This window comes from Exophiala xenobiotica, assembly GCF_000835505.1.
Source record: "Exophiala xenobiotica strain CBS 118157 unplaced genomic scaffold supercont1.1, whole genome shotgun sequence".
In the NCBI taxonomy this organism is placed as follows: domain Eukaryota; kingdom Fungi; phylum Ascomycota; class Eurotiomycetes; order Chaetothyriales; family Herpotrichiellaceae; genus Exophiala; species Exophiala xenobiotica.
Genome location: NW_013562494.1, coordinates 3,517,108 through 3,535,801, shown reverse-complemented (window position 1 = coordinate 3,535,801; position 18,694 = coordinate 3,517,108). Strand labels below are relative to the sequence as shown.

At 52.5% G+C, this 18,694-nt stretch overlaps 8 protein-coding genes across 8 annotated transcripts; 4 read left to right on the top strand and 4 right to left on the bottom strand.

Moving 5' to 3' along the window:
- Positions 1-2,118: 2,118 nt before the first annotated feature.
- Positions 2,119-3,190, top strand: PV05_01376 (uncharacterized protein; the record flags this gene model as incomplete). The annotated part of the gene is made up of 4 exons (XM_013466355.1): positions 2,119-2,342; positions 2,421-2,819; positions 2,872-2,992; positions 3,041-3,190. 4 exons carry the CDS (start codon positions 2,119-2,121, stop codon positions 3,188-3,190), a joined length of 894 nt encoding a protein of 297 aa, XP_013321809.1.
- Positions 3,191-3,427: 237 nt separating this feature from the next.
- On the top strand, positions 3,428-4,366 carry PV05_01375 (uncharacterized protein; the record flags this gene model as incomplete). The annotated part of the gene is made up of 3 exons (XM_013466354.1): positions 3,428-3,594; positions 3,646-3,853; positions 3,908-4,366. 3 exons carry the CDS (start codon positions 3,428-3,430, stop codon positions 4,364-4,366), a joined length of 834 nt encoding a protein of 277 aa, XP_013321808.1.
- Positions 4,203-8,999, bottom strand: PV05_01374 (uncharacterized protein; the record flags this gene model as incomplete). Its single annotated transcript, XM_013466353.1, has 2 exons — positions 4,203-8,736; positions 8,784-8,999. The coding sequence occupies 2 exons, from the start codon at positions 8,997-8,999 to the stop codon at positions 4,522-4,524; spliced, it is 4,431 nt and encodes a 1,476-aa protein (XP_013321807.1). The 3' UTR covers positions 4,203-4,521.
- Positions 9,000-9,550: 551 nt separating this feature from the next.
- On the top strand, positions 9,551-11,401 carry PV05_01373 (3-isopropylmalate dehydrogenase). Its single transcript, XM_013466352.1, has 4 exons — positions 9,551-9,736; positions 9,819-9,839; positions 10,017-10,085; positions 10,225-11,401. The coding sequence occupies exons 1-4, from the start codon at positions 9,686-9,688 to the stop codon at positions 11,197-11,199; spliced, it is 1,116 nt and encodes a 371-aa protein (XP_013321806.1). The 5' UTR covers positions 9,551-9,685; the 3' UTR covers positions 11,200-11,401.
- PV05_01372 (uncharacterized protein) lies at positions 11,321-14,136 on the bottom strand. The gene has a single exon (XM_013466351.1). The coding sequence runs from the start codon at positions 13,665-13,667 to the stop codon at positions 11,703-11,705; it is 1,965 nt and encodes a 654-aa protein (XP_013321805.1). The 5' UTR covers positions 13,668-14,136; the 3' UTR covers positions 11,321-11,702.
- On the top strand, positions 14,098-18,548 carry PV05_01369 (uncharacterized protein). Its single transcript, XM_013466348.1, has 2 exons — positions 14,098-17,833; positions 17,920-18,548. The coding sequence occupies exon 1, from the start codon at positions 14,369-14,371 to the stop codon at positions 15,488-15,490; it is 1,122 nt and encodes a 373-aa protein (XP_013321802.1). The 5' UTR covers positions 14,098-14,368; the 3' UTR covers positions 15,491-17,833; positions 17,920-18,548.
- Positions 15,860-16,762, bottom strand: PV05_01371 (uncharacterized protein; the record flags this gene model as incomplete). Its single annotated transcript, XM_013466350.1, has 2 exons — positions 15,860-16,583; positions 16,641-16,762. 2 exons carry the CDS (start codon positions 16,760-16,762, stop codon positions 15,860-15,862), a joined length of 846 nt encoding a protein of 281 aa, XP_013321804.1.
- On the bottom strand, positions 17,397-18,132 carry PV05_01370 (uncharacterized protein; the record flags this gene model as incomplete). Its single annotated transcript, XM_013466349.1, has 2 exons — positions 17,397-18,012; positions 18,074-18,132. 2 exons carry the CDS (start codon positions 18,130-18,132, stop codon positions 17,397-17,399), a joined length of 675 nt encoding a protein of 224 aa, XP_013321803.1.
- Positions 18,549-18,694: the final 146 nt, after the last annotated feature.

Sequence of the window (18,694 nt, the reverse complement as noted above, 5' to 3'; positions counted from 1 at the left end):
GCCCAGGCATGATGCAGGTAACTGTTTACCCTTTCTGTCGCTTGATGGCTGCGTTTCCATGAACCACTCCCTCGGGACCGCCACACTTCCTGTCGTCGATGCATTATCACTTTCCTTGCAATCAACACCAGTGTCACTTCGACCATCACACCATCTTCGTCTCCCTTCCCCCATTCGGACCTTCAGGCAATTCTTCGATAGTACCTAGGTAGCGGCGTTTTGCATTCCCCTTACAAGTCCGCAGTTGCGCGTCTCATCCTTGCTCGTCCACCCTGTCGAGTCCGCAGCAGACGCTGGTCCATTGAGCGAATCTTATTCGGTGTGATACACCGACATCATCAGGCAGCATGCACGTCTAGGTAGGCACCAGCCTGTGACGACCTAGTTCTTGTTGAGTTTTGCGACCTGCGAGATCGCTGCAGCGTGCCTTTCTTTACCTGTGTAGACAAGGCTGCAATCACTTCCATGCCATTCCACCTCACACGAGTCACAAGTCACCCCTGGTCAGGTGTGGCATCTCTGGAAAAGATCGTCAACGGTTGAAAAAAAGGGGGAATACATGACGCTACACGTGCAAGACCTCCCACTCATAAAGTTACCGCGGAAATCGCTGGCCGAAAGTCGAATGCCTACTTCTGACCCGACAGAACGGTACCCAATTGCGTACCTCGACAGCCGCTTCACGCTCATCGGAGCATGTGGCGGCCAGTTTCTGCTCTGCCCGGCAGTGGTCCGAGTCTACCCAAGAGCACAAGGATTCGCAGACTCGCACCCTTAGCCCAGACCTACCAAAATGCACATACCTAGGTCACTGTTAGTCACATGTTCCCGGAACTGACTACAGCTTCACCGCAGTTTGCGCGAACACGAGCCTGAGGCGAAGAGGCATGAGAGAGAGTCGCCACACCATCTTCTTGACAGGGTTGATTCATATCCCCCAGGCGGTTGGTTTCAGCTAGCGGGAGAAAACAGCACGATACCGGCTGCAGCAAGCTCTTTCCAGAGGTGCTCACACTCTCGTCACAGTTGATCGAACCGCTTCTCCACAATATCCACGGCTGCTAATTGGGTTTGATACTTTTGCCATGACCCTTTCGAAGCGTGGGAGGAGCTCGTGGACAGACACATTGACACGATTTGACAGGCGAAGGCTTGTCGCATCAACAGGATTCATCTCCAAAAGGAAAGCACATTGGACTCCGCAAGTCTATATGTCGTAAAGGATATCGCTTGCTTCTGTAGCACGGGCAGCATCATCCATGTCGAAGAAGTCTCGGTTTGTTGTGGAGCATCAACAGCTCGGCTGCGTTCGGGTTCGAGTTCAGGGTCTAGTTAGGCGGCAGGCTCAGGGCGTGTGGGAGCCAAGGGAGTGGTTTCTGCGGCCCGTCCTTCTCGCCCAGAAACAAATCAAGTCTTACTTGGGCACCGCATCAGTGAGTACGGAGTATAACCTGGGTATCCGTGTCGCGGGCTCCGTTTATCGACGTTCTTTCCATGCGAACTACTCTTGTTCGTCCAGTGTTTGGTGATCTTGTGGTGCAGCTGAGCTACGAGAATTTGTGTGATGGGTGGTAAGCGCCATAGTGCTCGAATTCTCACGTCGAAGGGCAGTGATGGGCATCGAATATGGAGCTGGTGAGCCTGGTGAGTCCATGGAAACAGTGATCCTGCCTTCTGGCCTAGTGAGCCTGGTAACTAGCCTACTAGCCCTAGTCCCGGCTAAGCTAGCCTCCCTCGTCTTCCTAGCCTCTCACTCCACCATCACCAAAAGATTTTCAAGTCTGCATCGTGTTAGGATTTCCAATACTGTTCACCGGTCAATATCGCGACCATCTTGCCTCTGTCGGGCTGAGCATCATCTTGCTCAATGTCCGCTTCAGCTTCAGTCATTAACCTCCATCAACATGATACGCACATATCGTGAGATCGCGAGCTGTGCGCCGTCTCGACAAAAGGATGTCTACATCTTCTCGGTAACACCTGTTGCTGATCGAGCCCTTGCGGCTATCACTTCTGCAGATGAGCTGCTCTTGTTGCAGGACCGGGGTAACCTCAAAGCTTCGAGCATTTCACTCCTGCAAGATGTCCCCAAAGGTCTCACATCTCTAGTCTCCTCGGATGAGGGAAAGACGACGATATGTGCAGGCAGCGATGGTCATGTCGTCACATTCGACATGCGAACTCAATCGAAAGCTACACATTTCACCATTGGTACCTCGTATCCACCCGGCCGTTCACACGTCCGTGGGACTAATGCAAGCTTATCCAGGCAAAGCGGTCAACGCAGTAGTGTGCAGGGGACATGATGTCGCTGTGGGTAGCGAGGCTATAGTTTCTGTCTGGTAGGTCCATATTATTTGTTCTGCCTGTATCAAATGTGCTAGCAGAAACACACTCGACAACAGCTGAGCATGATGCAGGGATCGCAGGCAGCTGCGGATGCGCTGGCAAAACACTGAGCTCAACGATGAGATTACTGCGCTGGATTTCCATCCCACACGAGATAATGTGCTACTTGCTGGGGGAGATGATGGCTTGGTCAGTATTTTCGACACTCAAATCGTCGAGGAAGAAGACAGCCTCCTCCAAGCGGTCAACCATGGTCCGATCCACAAAGCGGGATTTCTCGGTGTATCCGACCTCTATGCATTGAGCTCCGATCAAAACCTTGCGCTACATTCCCTTACTCTCGAAGACACAGATGTAATCGAGCCATCTCCAAACCAACTGGGGGACTTGCGGCCCCTTGTTCCCTGCGAGTACGTGATTGATGTCTTCCCAACAGGCCCAGACCATGTCGTGGCTTGCGGCTCGCACAGGTGCGTCTGACAAAGAACCTTACCCTTGACTTTATTGACCTGTCTGGCACAGTGAATCTCGGGTTGATTTGGTTAAACTCCATCGAGGCAGCCAACTCGATCTTAGCGAGCGAGTCGTGCTAGAAAATGCTCACGGTGAAGAGGTCGTCCGCTCAATTGTTGCAGACGAAGTGGTAGGTTGCACCTATGGCAAACCGGCCTTGATCGCTGACCGTTTCCAGAACGGGGTCATCTTCACCGCTGGCGAGGATGGAAGAATTGCAGCTTTCCGACCACTGGACCTGGACGCTCAGCCTGTTTCGTTACCCATGACCGCGGCATCGAAATCCAAGAAAGGCGCACCGGCCGATGCAAGATACAAACCGTACTGATCTAGACACTCTAGTGATGCAGTACGTCTCCGATCATGTGGCAGAGACGCCTGCCGGAAACAAGTGTTCCCCCACCTACCTGGCATGAAGCACGTTCCTCTTATGGCGCTCCTTCCTGTCTCTGAACGGATCAGTTGACCTCGTCAATCATCTCAACATTCTTTCAATGATCATCACCACTAGTCTCATCACTGCATCGGTACAATGCATTCCCACTTCATATGTGCTCTTACCATCATGCTGGCATCTTTGTCCTACGGCGCCGATTGCCTCTGTGGCTGGCGCCTCAAGGAGGAGAATGCCCTTTACACGCATCGACTACTCGAGGATTTCGGCCAATATCCAGATGTCACATCGGTTCTCAACAATCCGACGGCTGCCAAATTCAACCGAGACTGGATGATGTACGATTTCTAGCAGAACGCCGACAATACGGCCATCCGACTCAACGCCAGATATGACTGGAGAAATGTCGAGATCAAGGACAATTCTCTGGTACTTAGGCAACGTGGATACAGCGCCGATGACCTGCGAGCATATCGCCCTGTGAGCATAGCTGCCATACAGTCAAGAACACTTGACATGCTTCATGGCACGTATCGAATTGTCTTCAAGCTCGAAGGATCACACGGAGGAGCATGCGCGGGATTTTTCTGGTATCACGTGAGTGACTTGACGGTGCCAAAAAAACAAGACGTATACTGATGTGGCTCGCAGGATGATAGGTCTGAGATCGATGTCGAGATCGTTACGGCAGGAAACTCTCTAGTCAACAACACTATCAACTACACATTGCACCCCTCACTTGCACAAGACGGTTCACCTATCCCAAGCGCCACAGTATCACGTCCCCTGAACCAGTTTGGCTACAATCCCGAAACCTTTCATGAATACCGCTTTGACTGCGATCCTGTCCGAGGCGTTGACTACTACGTTGACGGCAAGCTCATGCACACGAATGACAATAACATCCCGACAGCTGGTGGCAACTTGCAAGTGAAACTGTGGGCTGATGGGAACAAGTGGTGGAGTGGTACGCCGAGCACTACAGACGTCTTCATGACCATCAAGAGCATTGTTGTGTACTACAATACTTCCGGCCCGGATGTTGAGTGGGAGAAAACTTGTCGAGCTGCTGGTGGACCCAGCAAGAGGACGATCTGTAGCATCAAATAAACGGTAGAATGGACTCATAGCCGCTTTCGTCGCTAGGTATCGGGTTTCATCCTATTGTGTTGCTGACACTGTCGCATTGAGACGAAACAAATGAAAAATTACCTCCGACGAGAGACTCAGGATTGCCGAGGGGCGCGGGTTCCAGCACCACGTCGTTACGATTCGTACAACTCTTTGAACCAACTGCCCTGTGTTTGTAGCAGCTTTGGGGGCTCGCCGACCTCCACGGCTCTCCCTTGACTCAACACGACGACCCGATCACTGTCGTCAATGGTGTTCAAGCGGTGTGCCACTGCGATGATGGTGCAATCATGGAACCGTTCCCGGATGATCTTCTGCATGAGCTCGTCCGTCTTGACATCGACGTTGGCACTCACTTCGTCCAGGACCACGAGTTTACTGCGCCGGACCAACGCCCTGGCCAGACAGAACAGCTGCCTCTGGCCGTGGCTAAGGAAGTCTGGCGTCATGATGGCGTCGAGACCGCCTTTGGCTTGGACGACATGCCATATCTGGCACTGTGTCAGAGCGAGAATGAATCTCTCGTATTGCTGACTCCGTTCGAGTGGGGTGTCGAACTCTGCATTCGCGGCGTTCCATGGGTCCATGTTGAACCGGACCGTATCAGTGGTCACCCACCATGGTTCCTGGGGGATGACATTGATCTTTGCGCGCAGCGTGTCCCGTGGTAAGCGAGATATGTCCACACCGTCGATCTCGATCTGTCCAGTGCGAAATTCCAGCAAGTGGAAAAGGCTTGCAAGCAAAGAGCTCTTGCCGCTGCCTGACCTGCCACAGACACCCACCTTCTCTCCGCGTTCGATTTTGAGGTCGATGTTCTTGAGAACAAGAGCCGAGTCTTCTGAGTAGCTGGCACCGAAGCTGGATATTGTGACATTACCGTTCTCTGGCCATCGCCTGTCAACCATTTCGACTTCCTCGTCTCTGTGCTCGGACTTGGTAGTGCGGACGAAATCTTTCAACCGGGATATTGCACCGATACTGGTTTCCAAGTTCGTCCAATTCGTGACGAGGTTGGTCAGACTTTCGCTCAGATCGACTGTGCTCAGCAGACCTAGTCCGACAAGACCGGGTTGGATGGACTGTCGTTGTACCACGACGATCACCATTAGGATGGTCACCATGATCGTGACCATCAGATTGAGCACAATCGCCAGCCACCTCTGGATACAAAACATGAAGTAAAACGGTCGTTGGCTTTGATCCAGGAGCTCCAAACTTCGTTCCGAGAACTTCTCGGTCCAGCCGAATGCACGAACACTCGTCAACCCGGAAGCTGTCTCGCTAAACCACGTATACAACGGGGCTTTCTTTTCCAGATCGAGAAGTCTCATCTGCCTGCTCGTTCGGAGATAGTATTTCTGGACGCAGTACAACGCCGCAACCAGGACCGGTACCACTGCAGCAAAGTAGCCTGTACCAGAGGCAACCATGAGCCCCATCCCCATCAGACAAGAGGCAAGTGACAAGGTGGCGTCCGCATAAGCATAGGGCAAGTCGTTGTCCACTAGAGCCATATCTTGACTAAAGCGGTTGGTGATCGCGCCAACGTCCGTACGTGTGAAGAACGCCAGAGGCGCATTGAGGACGGTCTCCAGCAGACTGAGGTGCAAATTGCTGGACGACTTCGGTTGCATGTCAAGGAATATCTGGTATCCAAGTAAGATAACCGCGATCGCCGCAATGATGGTTGTGACGCCAAAGATGGAGATGAAAATTGTCGTCTGCTCGGCCCCACCTTCATCGTTACCATCTGCAAAGAATTTGACGAGAATGCCGGGTGTATTCACAGCCAACATCCATATCATGGCCCATGTGAATGACAAGATACTGGAAATATACCCACAAGATTTGAAGTAGTGCTTGTAAGTGCTCCATTCGCCTGTCCGCCTGATCAAGTCTTGGGCATCTCCATCACTCTCAGGGACAGGCACTGCTGGGCCGGGCTCATAGCCAGGCTGTGCAGCATCGAGTGTAGGCTGCAGATCTCCTCTGTCCTGACTTTGCTGCTCTTGTTTGAACCGCACTTGTAGGCCATGGACGTAGCCTCCGCTCCTGACGAGGGCATCATAGCTGCCCTGTTCGCTTACCCGGCCGTCAACATCGAGGCACACAACGAGGTCTGCATACGGGAGTCGGTGGACTGCATGGGTCACCATTATGACGGTGGTCTCCAGGCGTCGCAATGGGCCCGCTCGACTGAACAGCCTTCGGAAGATCAATTCTTCTGTGTCGTTGTCGAGACCGGAGAACACGTCATCCAGTATGAGTAAGTCTGCTTTGGCATAGACCGCCCTTGCGAGCGCTAGCCTTTGCTTCTGACCACCACTCAAGGATATTCCCTTGGATCCTATCAAAGTCTTCTCGCCTTTTGGAAAGAGCTTGATATCTTCGAGCAATCCACAACAGGAGACAACTTCATGATACCAGATGTCGTCGGCGGATGATATGTCTCTCGACCCTGGACCTCGGATTGCATCTCTTACCGTAGTGTTTTGAACCCAAGAGTCTTGGTCGGCAAAAGCGACCGAATGCTTTCGAAGGTACACGAAACCTCCTGACAAGGGAGTTTCACCGAGAATCCCCTTGAGCAGCGTGGATTTGCCGCTTCCTACCGGGCCAATAACCATTGTGAATAGACCTGCTTGGATAGAGAGGTCAACATCTTGTACCACGGGTTGGGCACTCTCTTCCCACCCGAAGGAGCAATTTCGCAGCCCAACGGCCTCATCAGCAGGATGCCGGCTCACGGTTCCGAGCGGCATCATCTCTAAGGACTCTGGCTCACAGGACGTTCTTTCAGGAACGCCTCTCCAGGCGTATACATCTTCGAATAAGAGTCGGTTATCGTGCCGAGATGGTGCGAGCAGATATTGCTGGATCCTGTCAAAGCACGAGAGAGAGGACGACAACTTTGGGGTTACCCAGAACAGAGTGTTCAATGGACCTTGGACCAGGCGCAAGATGGTAAGGACGCTGAATGCGACTCCCAGGTCCAAGGGTTGTCCAGAGGCTCTTGCGCGGAGATAGTACATCAGGAATGTACCGAAAGGCGCAAAGATACTGGGTCCATTCTGAATAACAATTTGGACATTGTTGATGACTCGAAATTGCTTGCACTCATTGATTTCCCTCTGCCGAAGATCCTGAGTACGATCCTTGATGATGGACGACAGGCCTAAGAGCTTGACGTTCCTGATTGAGTGTAGGAGTGCTGAGGTAAAGGAGACACGGATTTCAATTGCAGCAAGCCATCGTTTCTGGAATGATGAGATAACTTTCGTGACCCAAGTCGTACCCAGCGCCAGGAGCACATAAACTATCGCCGGAGCATAGCAAGCGCTTCCCAGGTTTCGATACAGCAAGTACATACCCAACCCAAGGTCGACAATACCGCCCCACGCATCGTGGAGAAGTTGTAGGGGCATGACGATCCTCTCTATGTCGGAAGACATCAAAGTCAAGGACACCATTGGATCGATCGATGCTATGCTGAGGTCAAGGGTTTTCCGGTAGAGAAGGCAGACCAGCCCACCACGGACCTGAACAACGCATCGATTCAGCAGATGTTGGTATGCCGCCTTGAGGATTGCCCCGACAAAATAAACCAAGAAATATGCACCCACAAGACCCCAACCCACAGAAGGTGTTTGGCTGTCTCGGTCCTGGAGGTAGTTGATAGTCTCTTGAACCAAGAACGGCTGGGCGAACATGACCGCACTTAGCAGAAGTCGAGGAACGGCCGATATTAGCAGCTGCCATTTCAAGACGCTGATAACAGTCGACACCAGACCGAGGCGACCGGGTTCTTTCACTGCAGTCCACTTGTCTGAGAACCTGCCTTGGACATTGGCGGACAAGAGCTTATCGTCAAGGTTATAGAGGTCGTCAACGCTCAACGTTTTCCCGAAGCCTATCCTGAGCAAAGGATTGAGCCACCACAAGACTGATCTGCTGTAAATGCCGCTGGTGGCTTCAGGCGGTAAGTCACGATATGGTTCCAGGAGAATGCTTCGCTTCTCGACGGCCTCGGTTACCAGGACCACGAATTTGATGGCCAGCGAGAGCGATAGCAAATTTGCTATGCCTCTGACCGCTGAACCACGGAGCAAAGAGAAGGTCCGAAGTCGGACTGCATCGAATGGGAACGAGATTATCAGATAAAGCCCAATGATTGTCGAGGGTGTTATTGATCGCGAATGCTCGTAACATGAGAGCATGAACAACACACAGGCAGCTGAAAAATCAAGTGCAGCTGCAGCGACCGAAGCTTTTGTCGCGATCTCTAAGTTCGTCGCCCGAGCCAGCAGAACGGTCAATTGTATCGTTGCAAAAGCTGATAGCAGGACCTACACAAGTAAGCTCGTCGTCAGTGGCAGCCGAAGCTAGATTTTACCAGTTTAGTCAGACGACTGAAGGACGTCGAGACTTTGTTGGGCTTGCTTGTGAGCCATATCGCTCTTGCGCCAGCTGCAATAAGGAAGATCGTGGCAGGTACAATGGTCAGGATGGTGTCGTCAAACAAGAGCGTGAAATCGAAGTCTCTCAGCGCACCAGAATAAGCAGGGCCGAACACGGCATCGGAACTGTTAGACAGTAGCAAATGGTCCATGGTGACTTCTATCTTCGCCGCGAGGGCAGCATGAAGACGAGACCGGATCAATCTGGGAGCTCATTGAAATATGGATATGTTAACGGTGCTGCCTGAAGCAAAGTGTCGACATCATCGCTGATCTTGACTGCATTGGAGCGTGAGCGACCAGACAATTTGACTGGATGGAGAGCACGACAGAGTTCGCAGCGTCTGGGTTGGAGAATAGACACATCAACAGGATGGGTTTAGGCAGTAGCATCAGAGGAGTAAATCGTCAGCAATACTTTCAAGGTATCGCCATATCGCGCAAGTCATTGGAAGCTCGGAAGGGCACGTCGAGGCGTGCAATTGATGCCTACCTAGGTAAGGTAAGTAAGCACACGGCACTGTAAGGTGTAGGAGTACGGAGTACCTACACAAGGATGTGGTGGGTGTTGGGTTGTGGGTGTGATAGGCTCGTAGAGTCAGATCTCTTGGCGCACGAATCTAGTCACGTGCTCATCTCAGGCCCCGCCGATACCGGCATCATCAGCCTGATTTTCGTCCAGTCAAGCCTCGTCTGTTTCCAAGACAGTTGCACAGTGTGTGACAGTATATATCGGCAACAGCAATCGTTCCGGGACTTGTCAGATCTCCTCAGGAACATTGCAGAATCTGTAGGAGTCGACTGTGGGAAGAAAACCTCAAAAGAAGTCCACCTCAAGATGCCGACCTTCAATATCGTTGTGTTTGCTGGTGACTATGCCGGCCCGGAGGTTCGTCCTCCAATGCTCACCTAACTACTCTACGCAGTCGCATACTCTACGAGACCTCGCTAACCATCTTGTCTGGCTACAGGTGACCAAGGAAGCTGTCAAGGTATGCCCTGCACGTTAGCTTAACTCTCTTACGGCATAAGGATTGCCCTCGAATCCTTGTAGTATTGGCAGTCGTCGAGGGGTACCACGCTTGCGAAAAGCACTCACCTACCGAGACATCCTAGAATGCTCGATTGATTCAAGATCAAACAGTGTCTGACCTATGACTGTGTAACAGGTCCTCAAAGTCATAGAGAAGTGCTCAAAGGATGTCAAATTCAACTTTCAAGAGCACCTGCTCGGCGGCGTAAGTTCAACCATCTCAACAGTCATGATGCTCCGATCGGTTCAATAGGAGCCTTCTCCCAGGGTGATGATTGATCGAGATCACTCCCATGGCACTCTCGATGACATCAACATTTATACTAACGTCACCTCACACCCAGTGCTCCATCGACGCCCACGGCACCCCCTTGACCGACGACGCCCTCAGCGCCGCCAAATCCGCACACGCCGTCCTACTCGGCGCGATCGGCGGCCCCAAATACGGCGTCGGCAAGGTCCGTCCAGAACAAGGCCTCCTCAGACTGCGCAAGGAAATGGGCACCTTCGGCAATCTGCGCCCCTGTTTCTTCGCCTCGCCCTCGCTCGCGGCACGCTCCCCTCTCAAGGAAGAAGTCTGCCAAGGCACCGACTTCATGATCGTCCGCGAACTCACGGGCGGCATCTACTTTGGCGACCGGGTCGAAGGCAACCCGGACGATGCCGAGAACGAGTGGGCCGAGGACCGCGAACCATACTCGCGCAAGGAAATCGAGCGCATCACCCGTCTCGCCGCGTATCTCGCGCTGGCCAAGAACCCACCTTCGAAAGTCTGGAGTCTGGATAAAGCCAACGTGCTCGCGACAAGCCGGTTGTGGCGAAAAGTCTTCACCGAGACGATGCAGAAGGAATTCCCGCAATTGGAATTCGAGCACCAACTCATCGACTCGGCAGCCATGATTATGGTAAAGAACCCACGTGCGCTGAACGGTGTGATCGTCACGTCAAACCTGTTTGGCGATATCATCTCGGATGAAGCCTCCGTCATCCCTGGCAGTTTAGGCTTGCTCCCAAGTGCGAGTTTGAGCGGTGTGCCCGACGGGAAAGGACCGTGTAATGGTATCTACGAGCCTATTCACGGCTCGGCGCCAGACATTGCTGGTCAGGGTATCATCAACCCTATCGCAGCCATCTTGAGTGTGGCGATGCTCCTGCTGTATAGCTTGAATATGCCCAAGGAGAGTGTCCTGGTTGAACAGGCAGTGAGGGTAGTCATTGACAAGGGCATCGTGACCAAGGATATCGGCGGATCAAGCTCGACGGAGCAAGTGGGTGACGAGGTTGCTAAAGAGCTGGAGGCGCTGTTCACCCAGAATTGAGTACGCAGGTGGAGTTGTATGATATGCCATGATATGAGGCCTGTACTCTTGAGTGGTACCGGATATAGCAAAATGGGAAGTCTCGCGTGGCCCAAATCATGACGTGCCCTGATGCAAACAGTCAAGAGACAGATAGATATCTTAAAACATACTAGTAATCATCACCGCCGTGATGAGGTCAAAATATCAGAATGTATCGACATCACTATATAAGTCATCACTCATGTACAAACCCTGTATCTCTCCAAAGAAAGCCACAACCTATCCGAAAGGGTATCCCGAACTGCCCAGAAATAAACCTCGTCGTAAATCGTTCAATATCACGTTATAACCCAATTCCACAATCATGCCAGTGGTCCATATAGCAAAGACTTTCCGACTGCCTTCCCTTCCGCATCCCACTGTTCGACGACTTGCGTTTCTACCGCACCAGTTCAGTGCTAGAGAAAACAGCCAAGCGTTGATACATCGAACAACACTCAGCTACCGGTACCTTCGGGTAGTCATGCAGGCACACTGTTCGCCCAATCTCGAATGCGTCTCTCCTCGTCCGTCTCCCTAACCACACGATGCCCACCAGCAGCATCCTGTACGACGTTCCTCCGCCTCGCGGTAACTCTTCGAGCGGGTCTACGCCCATCATCTTGACCCTGGTCTTCCTCCGCCGGATCTGGCGCACCACGCTGCCCGAGCATTTCAAGCATCTGATCCACCTGCAACGGCATCCCCGGCATGCGATTCTCCCGACCCATCACAAGCCCATTGATGAGGTCTCGCGCTGCTTGTCCAGCCTGAGCATAGTTCGCCGTCAATGCCTCTCGCGCCTGCTGGATGAAGTTCTGGTTCATATGATCATTGCCGGCGTTACCCCGTCCGAAGCCATCAAACCGCCCGGCGTCGTCGCCCAGGCCCATCTGCTGCATCCGCCGAGCCAGCTCCTCGTCTCTGTCGACTTGATCTCTTCGCCTGTCAATCTCCTCCTGATACCGGACAGGGTCACCAAGATGTGCATCGACGGCCTGATAGTTGAACCAAGGACAATCGCACGACTTCCACTTCAGGCCACAGACCATGCAGAATTCCGCTGTACACCGACAAGTCATGTGGTTGCAGCCTTCTTTGAGCTCGACCATGGCAGAACAGCTGTAGCATCGCTGCCAGCCCTTCTCCTTGGCGACTTCGGCGAAGGCTTTCGTCTCCGGATCCTTCGGACACTCCCGCGAGACGTGCATTTTCTGCGAACATATGCCGCACACCCGTGTTTTGCATTGCTTGCACCGCCCGACTTTCCGGCCATTCTCAACCTTGATATAGTGCGGTTTGATCCAGGCGCCGCATTTCCGAGCCGGGCAATATATGCGGTTCTTCGTCTTGAATTCAGCGTATTTGCGATTCCACAAGACCTTGAACTTCTGATCGAAGAGCTTGTCAACGTGCTTCAGATCGATATGTTGATCCGTACAACATCGAGGCGGCATGTGAGCAGGGTCCTTGACCGACATGGTAAAGATGCGCTTCAGGCACGAATGGCACATGCGGTGAGTGCAAGGTAGTCTAGCGGACTTGGAAATGGGAACGTCGTCGGCGCCGCATGTCAGACACGGGACTCTCTTCGGTGGCTCCTGGTTTGGGAGTAAAATCCCACCAAAGAGCCCAGCCGCCTTCCTATGAGGATCAGCAGTTTGCACTGTCCTTATACTGCTGACTTCCGTCTTGGGTCTGGTCGTTGTTGTTGTTGTTGTTGTTGTTGTTGTTGTTGTTGTTGTTGCGCTCCTCTTCAGCGGCGACCTTTGCGGCTTCTCGACCGAGACTGTACTCCGCCGAGTTAACGTAGGAGGATCCTGTGCATCACTCTGTCGCCTCGAGCCAGTGCGATGTACCCGAGCTGTGTCTGGGGGCTCCTCTTCTTCGTCATCTTCATGCGACTCCCTCCGTCGTGCCAGTTCTGTATGCCTGCGCTCCGGCATGCGCCGTCTCTCTGCTGGTTTCGCCGTGACTGATCCATTCGTCTTCGATTGTGGCTTCGCGGCAGATCTTGACTGTGCTTCTTTGCGGACGGTGTCTCGTTCGCTCTTCCCGTAAACGTATTCATCTTCGCCGTTGTCTCGCCTCGCCCGGCCGTCATCTTTCGTGCGCCTCGTCGACGTCCGCGACGGCTGCGAACGCTCTCCTTCCGGGCTGGAATCTCTGACTAGTCTGTATCGCTTCTCTTTGTCCACACCCACAAGCGACACAGTCTTCGTGGACTTGACATATTCATATTTCATGTCTTTCCGCTTTTCCTCGGGCGATTTTGCTAGATGTTCGAGTCTCGCCTTTCGCAGAGCCTCGATATCGGCAGGGCGATCGGTGGCGGCGGAGGATTTCGTCGTCGCACGGTCATTCTCGGACCTCTTGTGTGATTTGGAAGCACGGGTGTCACCATGTCTGTGATGACTTCTCTTCTTTTTCACCTCGCCCCCTGCCATCGACAAAGCTTGCTTGCCTGCGTCAGCAAACACAACTTGCGTGACCAGCACGAAAACGTGTGGCTTTTTGGGCCGCGATGCAACCACCTTGGCCAATCACCGGGTGGCGCAAAGCACACCTTGCGAATGGAGGGACAGGAAGATTGGCGTCCTCTTGGAGCCATGTGCTATATGTCCTGATGACAAAAATTTGATGGAAAAGCACACAGCGCATAGCAAGGCAACCAATAGCAGCAAGCCAGCTGGCTTTGCAGCCTGAGGCTGGGATAACGATGCGCCGTCCGACGTCGTTCTCGCTGCGGCCTTAGCAGCCATTCATGCTGCAGCCGTCATTGGCTAATACGCAACCGAGCATTTCCACTCCGAAGACAAGTCAAACTCGACCTCAAATGCGTCCAGGGCGACTAAGGAATTGCACATCGCAGTCGAAGGGTAGCATGACGACTACCTCTCGAGCTGTGATAAGGGGTATTGCAGAAGTCGCGGCTGGCAACTGAACAGCAGCTGTTCCGTGCAGGATCATCCGCTCGAAGGAACTCGAGAGCACGCCCTGTTACAATGCTAGCACTAAATTCAAGGCCCGCTCAACCAGATACAAGAACCCTCGCAGACAGATATAGGAATTTGTGATATGCAGTAGCAGTCAACAAGCGAGCAATAAGCGATAGAAATACTCGTGCTTCAACGACTTGAAAAACACCATGTCCAGCTCCGCAATATATACCAACCTAGGTGCGAAGTCGTGGACTTACCATTACGACACCGACGTAAGTCCCGTTCAAGAATTCCACAAGCGACTTCCAGGATATCGCGAAACCCTGCTCGTGCCTCTCGACGACGTGGCAAAAGAATTCGGCGTAAAAGCCGTATTTGTCAAGGACGAGAGCAGTCGACTTGGTCTACCAGCGTTCAAAATCCTAGGAGCTTCATGGGGCACATTTCGTGCCATTGCAGACAAGACTGGTATCCCACTCGACACAACTCTGGAAGATGCAGCGGTCGCTGCTCGAAAAGCGAAGATCACACTCTTTGCTGCGACAGAAGGCAACCATGGTCGAGCCGTGGCACGCATGGGCAAGATTCTACACCTGCCTACGCGTATATTCATGTCGAGGTTTGCAGACGAGGAAACAGTCAAGAAAGTTGAGAGTGAGGGCGCTCAGGTCACCGTCATCTCTGGAGACTACGATGCCGCGGTTGCCAAAGCATCCGTAGAGTCCAGCAAGGACCCCAACGGCCTCCTCGTTCAGGACAATGCATTCGAAGGGTACGAGCAAGTCCCGGCCTGGATTGTCGAAGGCTATTCGACCCTTCTGATCGAGGCCGAGGAACAACTTGCGGCTCGAGGGCTTAAAGCAACAATAACTGTCACGCCGATAGGGGTCGGTTCGCTGGGTCATGCCGTTGTTGCTCACTGCAAATCCGACGGCAGACGGATCAGAGTGTTGACGGTCGAGCCCGAAACTGCTGCATGCTTGCATCATAACCTCCGAGTCGGAGGATGGACGACCATCGAGACATCTGCTACCATTATGAGCGGCATGAACTGTGGCACAGTGTCGCCTATATCCTGGCCAGTGTTCGTCAAGGGCGTCGATGCCAGCGTCACGGTCTCGGATCTTGAATGCCACGAATCCGTCCAATATCTACACGCTCATGGTATCCATGCCGGCCCATGCGGAGCTGCCTCTCTTGCTGCTCTGAGAAAAGTGGCTGCAATCGATTCCAATGCTGTTGGCCTTGACTCTGATGCTGTCGTTGTACTTCTAAGTACCGAAGGCGCCAGAGGCTATACTGTCCCCAAGAGCACCTGCAGCTCATGACGAAGGTCTGTGGACGAGTACGATGTCCACGATAAGGGTTTGCATGCTGAAGGGCGTGGTGGTAATTGCTGATCAACCATGTCTTTCGCAGTAAAGATGCAAATGCCAGCAAATACGCAGCAGCAACGTGGGAAAGAGGGAGCATCGCCCCTGCAGAGTTCGCAATGAAAGATAGGAGAGCAATCTAGAACTTTACAGTGAGTGGAAGAAGCACTTCGAATGTTTTTCGACCGGTATGCTGCGGTCCGAAGACTCAACCCTCTGGCTTGGGCCACGATGGCCTATCAGTCCACGCAATTGTCTCTGCAGCCATCGATCTGCTCGACCGTACAGACAGCGCCTCAGATCTGTCGTCGATGAAGAATCGGCTCACAACTCCACTCCCGTTGGGTAAGGCCGGTAGTTGTCTGATTGGCTTTTGTGGGCATTACATCCCCAACCGTCCCATCCCCCACTGTGTTTACAACAAGAAATGCTTGGGTTCTGTTTGACGAGATTGGCGATCTCCCTCAGCAAGTCCGAACAAATCTCGGGATTGGAAGCAAGGCCATCATTCATCAGCTTGTCCAGGTCGACCTGACGCTCCGCTCCCTCAACGCCCTGGGCTATTATCTTCAGGACAGCTTGCCACAAATTGGAACCCCTCAAGCCTGCTTCGTTGAGCTTTTCAAGGTGACGCCAACGAAACGCTCGAGCGGGTATGGAAGTCTGGACAACCTCTATGACTTGATCGCACATGTCATCGACGCAAAACCTGTCGGCAATGAAGAAGTACTGAATGAGGTACGAGATCCAATCTCCTACTGGTCCCCATAAGATATCTTCATGCACTGTGGCCGAGTCACTGGAGTCGCCGCGAAACAGCTTTCCAGTGTAGAGGAATCCAAGCATCTTCTCAATGTCTTTGGGACATTCGTCGGGCAATCGGATTCTGTTGCTGACGCCTTCCTCGAATTTTCCAGGCTCCAGGCACTTGACGAAATATTTGCATCGAGTCAAGACTGCCTTGTGTGCCGTGAAGAGAACGGGTATTGGGCCAACTTCGAGTGTAATGTTGGGTGAAGTGAGCGCCGCGCCCTCGAAGTGTTCGTGCCTAGATGAAATGTAAAAGTCAGAAGTCGTGATAGGAGATTGAGTTGAACCCACTCACCCCTCCCATGGATTGCCTGGCTGAGCTTCAAGACCGGGGGCGTTTGGAGTGTAGCTAGGTGATCGAGAATTGCAGGCAGGATTGTAGCCAGCATAGCTACAATCGTCGGTTTGGTCGGACATGATGGCAAGTGCGCTGCCAAAATCAGGATTCTCTCGCGTGTCTAGAAGGCTTTGTCACGCACGACGACGTCGACGATGACGATGACGACGGCGTGATGGTGTATTGTGCGACACCTGTCAATCGTGCAACGTGCGGGACGTGCGACGCAGAACAACGCAGGACGAAGAAGAGGTAATCCACGTTACGCAGAATGTTTGTTCTGCTAAGGACGACTGCGGCAGTAAGTGAGACGAAGGGCAAATGGCAAAGTGAAGTGAAGAGAGTCTGATGGTGAAGTACACATCGGTGGCATCGCTCGAGCTGAGATTCAGATGACTGGGCAGTGCGGTCGCAGTACTTTTCAGGTCTATCCGGATGTTGGTCAATCCAACTGCACATCATGGGGACGAGGCTGTGTCTGCATGGGCCACTGGGGAGATCATTTTGCAACAAGTGTGATTGACTCTGATTCTAGGTTCTTGATTTAATGTCAAGGGTCAATGCCCTTTAGCCACTCCCATATCGTCCATCTATTCCGATCGAGGCGCAGCTGGAGCCTCCAGTCAACAACAGTCTTTCCGTACAGAACTCGATATCAACTCACAGCCGACCACAATGTTATGCTAACAGGGACAAATGCGAGAAACACGGCCATCAGCTGGAGTCACAACAATGCCGCTTTTGCCCCTCCAGGTGGGCGGTCAATTTCTTCAGAATCTCCAGACCAAACACCGGTTCCAAGTCAAGCTCGTTGTCTAGCATGACACGCAGCCGTTTGGGATCCACAGTCGCATTGCGAGCAAATATGTCCATGATGACTCCCAACATCGAGTGTTCTCGTAGACCTGCGTCATCGAGTTGCTGCAGATGGCTCAGATCGAAGGACTTGTCGGGAACGCTGCGTAACATGTTCATGGCTCTCCAGTACATATCATCGACACAATACTTTTCAGCAATGATGAGGATTTTGATCAAGTATGTCACTCCCTGAGGGTTCCAATGATGGTTGAGGCTGCGACCTCGGTCGCCGGCGTCTCCTTCGAACATGTTGCCGGTGTACAGGAAGCAGAGTATTCTGAGGATGTCGAACGGTACGTCGTGCGGAAGCTTGACCTTGTTCTGGACACCTTCTTTGAGATTCTCCAAGTATTTGGCGAAGTAGTCTGATCTGGTCAAGATCGTTTTATGCGCTGTCATGATCATGGGTTCTGGGCCGACTTCAAGTGTGATGATTTGCGACATGAAGTCTCCTACGCTGAAACCGAGAGGCCTGTGAAAGGTAAACTTGGTCAGCGAAAATTAAGGCACGGAGAGGCAGGAACGACACTCACAGCTGAAGACCTGCATCCTTGGGTATGAGATCAGCAATGCCGTCGAACGAAGGTGCCATCGTGGATGAAGACCGTGGTAGGTTGTCGGTAGGGGTAGACCGAGAAGGTGATGGAAGATGGTGTTAGACGCATCAAAGAAGCGATATATATTCAGTATCCGCCGGGCAAGGATGCTTGAGTGATTGACTGTGTTGGTGATGAAAGCAGTGAGAGTGAAGTGATCGCAGAATTCAATGACACTGCCACCCAAGTGAACAGAAGCAGGCAGGCAGTCATACAGGATAACAGCGTCGTTCACAACGAAATGGAATCTGAGAGCATCTCGACCGCTCCGAGGCCTAAGTTGCGGGCAGAGCCACGTATATTTCTATTCGGTGGAATACTTCTGCAGGCTTGGGGTGCAGTGGGTGTTGCTGGCATAGGGATGAGCAAAGCGTTCTAATGATGTTGGCTGGTGACAACGAAAGCTCCTTCCTCAATTTGATGTTCATCGTTTGACCGATCTTACAGCATCTGCTGGATGTACGCTTCCACCAACGTCTTTGGCAAAACATAAACATTTTCCCTTGATACGGTACTGCCTTCTTGAATCTTCATTCACAGGCCTCTCGCTTCAGTCAG

Bases quoted from the DNA above. Each gene is read 5' to 3' on its own strand.
- PV05_01373 (XM_013466352.1), top strand. From the start codon at position 9,686: ATGCCGACCTTCAATATCGTTGTGTTTGCTGGTGACTATGCCGGCCCG. The intron at 9,737-9,818 runs GTTCGTCCTCCA...GTCTGGCTACAG, and splicing joins GTGACTATGCCGGCCCGGAG to GTGACCAAGGAAGCTGTCAA. The intron at 9,840-10,016 runs GTATGCCCTGCA...ACTGTGTAACAG, and splicing joins TGACCAAGGAAGCTGTCAAG to GTCCTCAAAGTCATAGAGAA.
- PV05_01372 (XM_013466351.1), bottom strand. From the start codon at position 13,667: ATGGCAGGGGGCGAGGTGAAAAAGAAGAGAAGTCATCACAGACATGGT.
- PV05_01369 (XM_013466348.1), top strand. From the start codon at position 14,369: ATGTCCAGCTCCGCAATATATACCAACCTAGGTGCGAAGTCGTGGACT.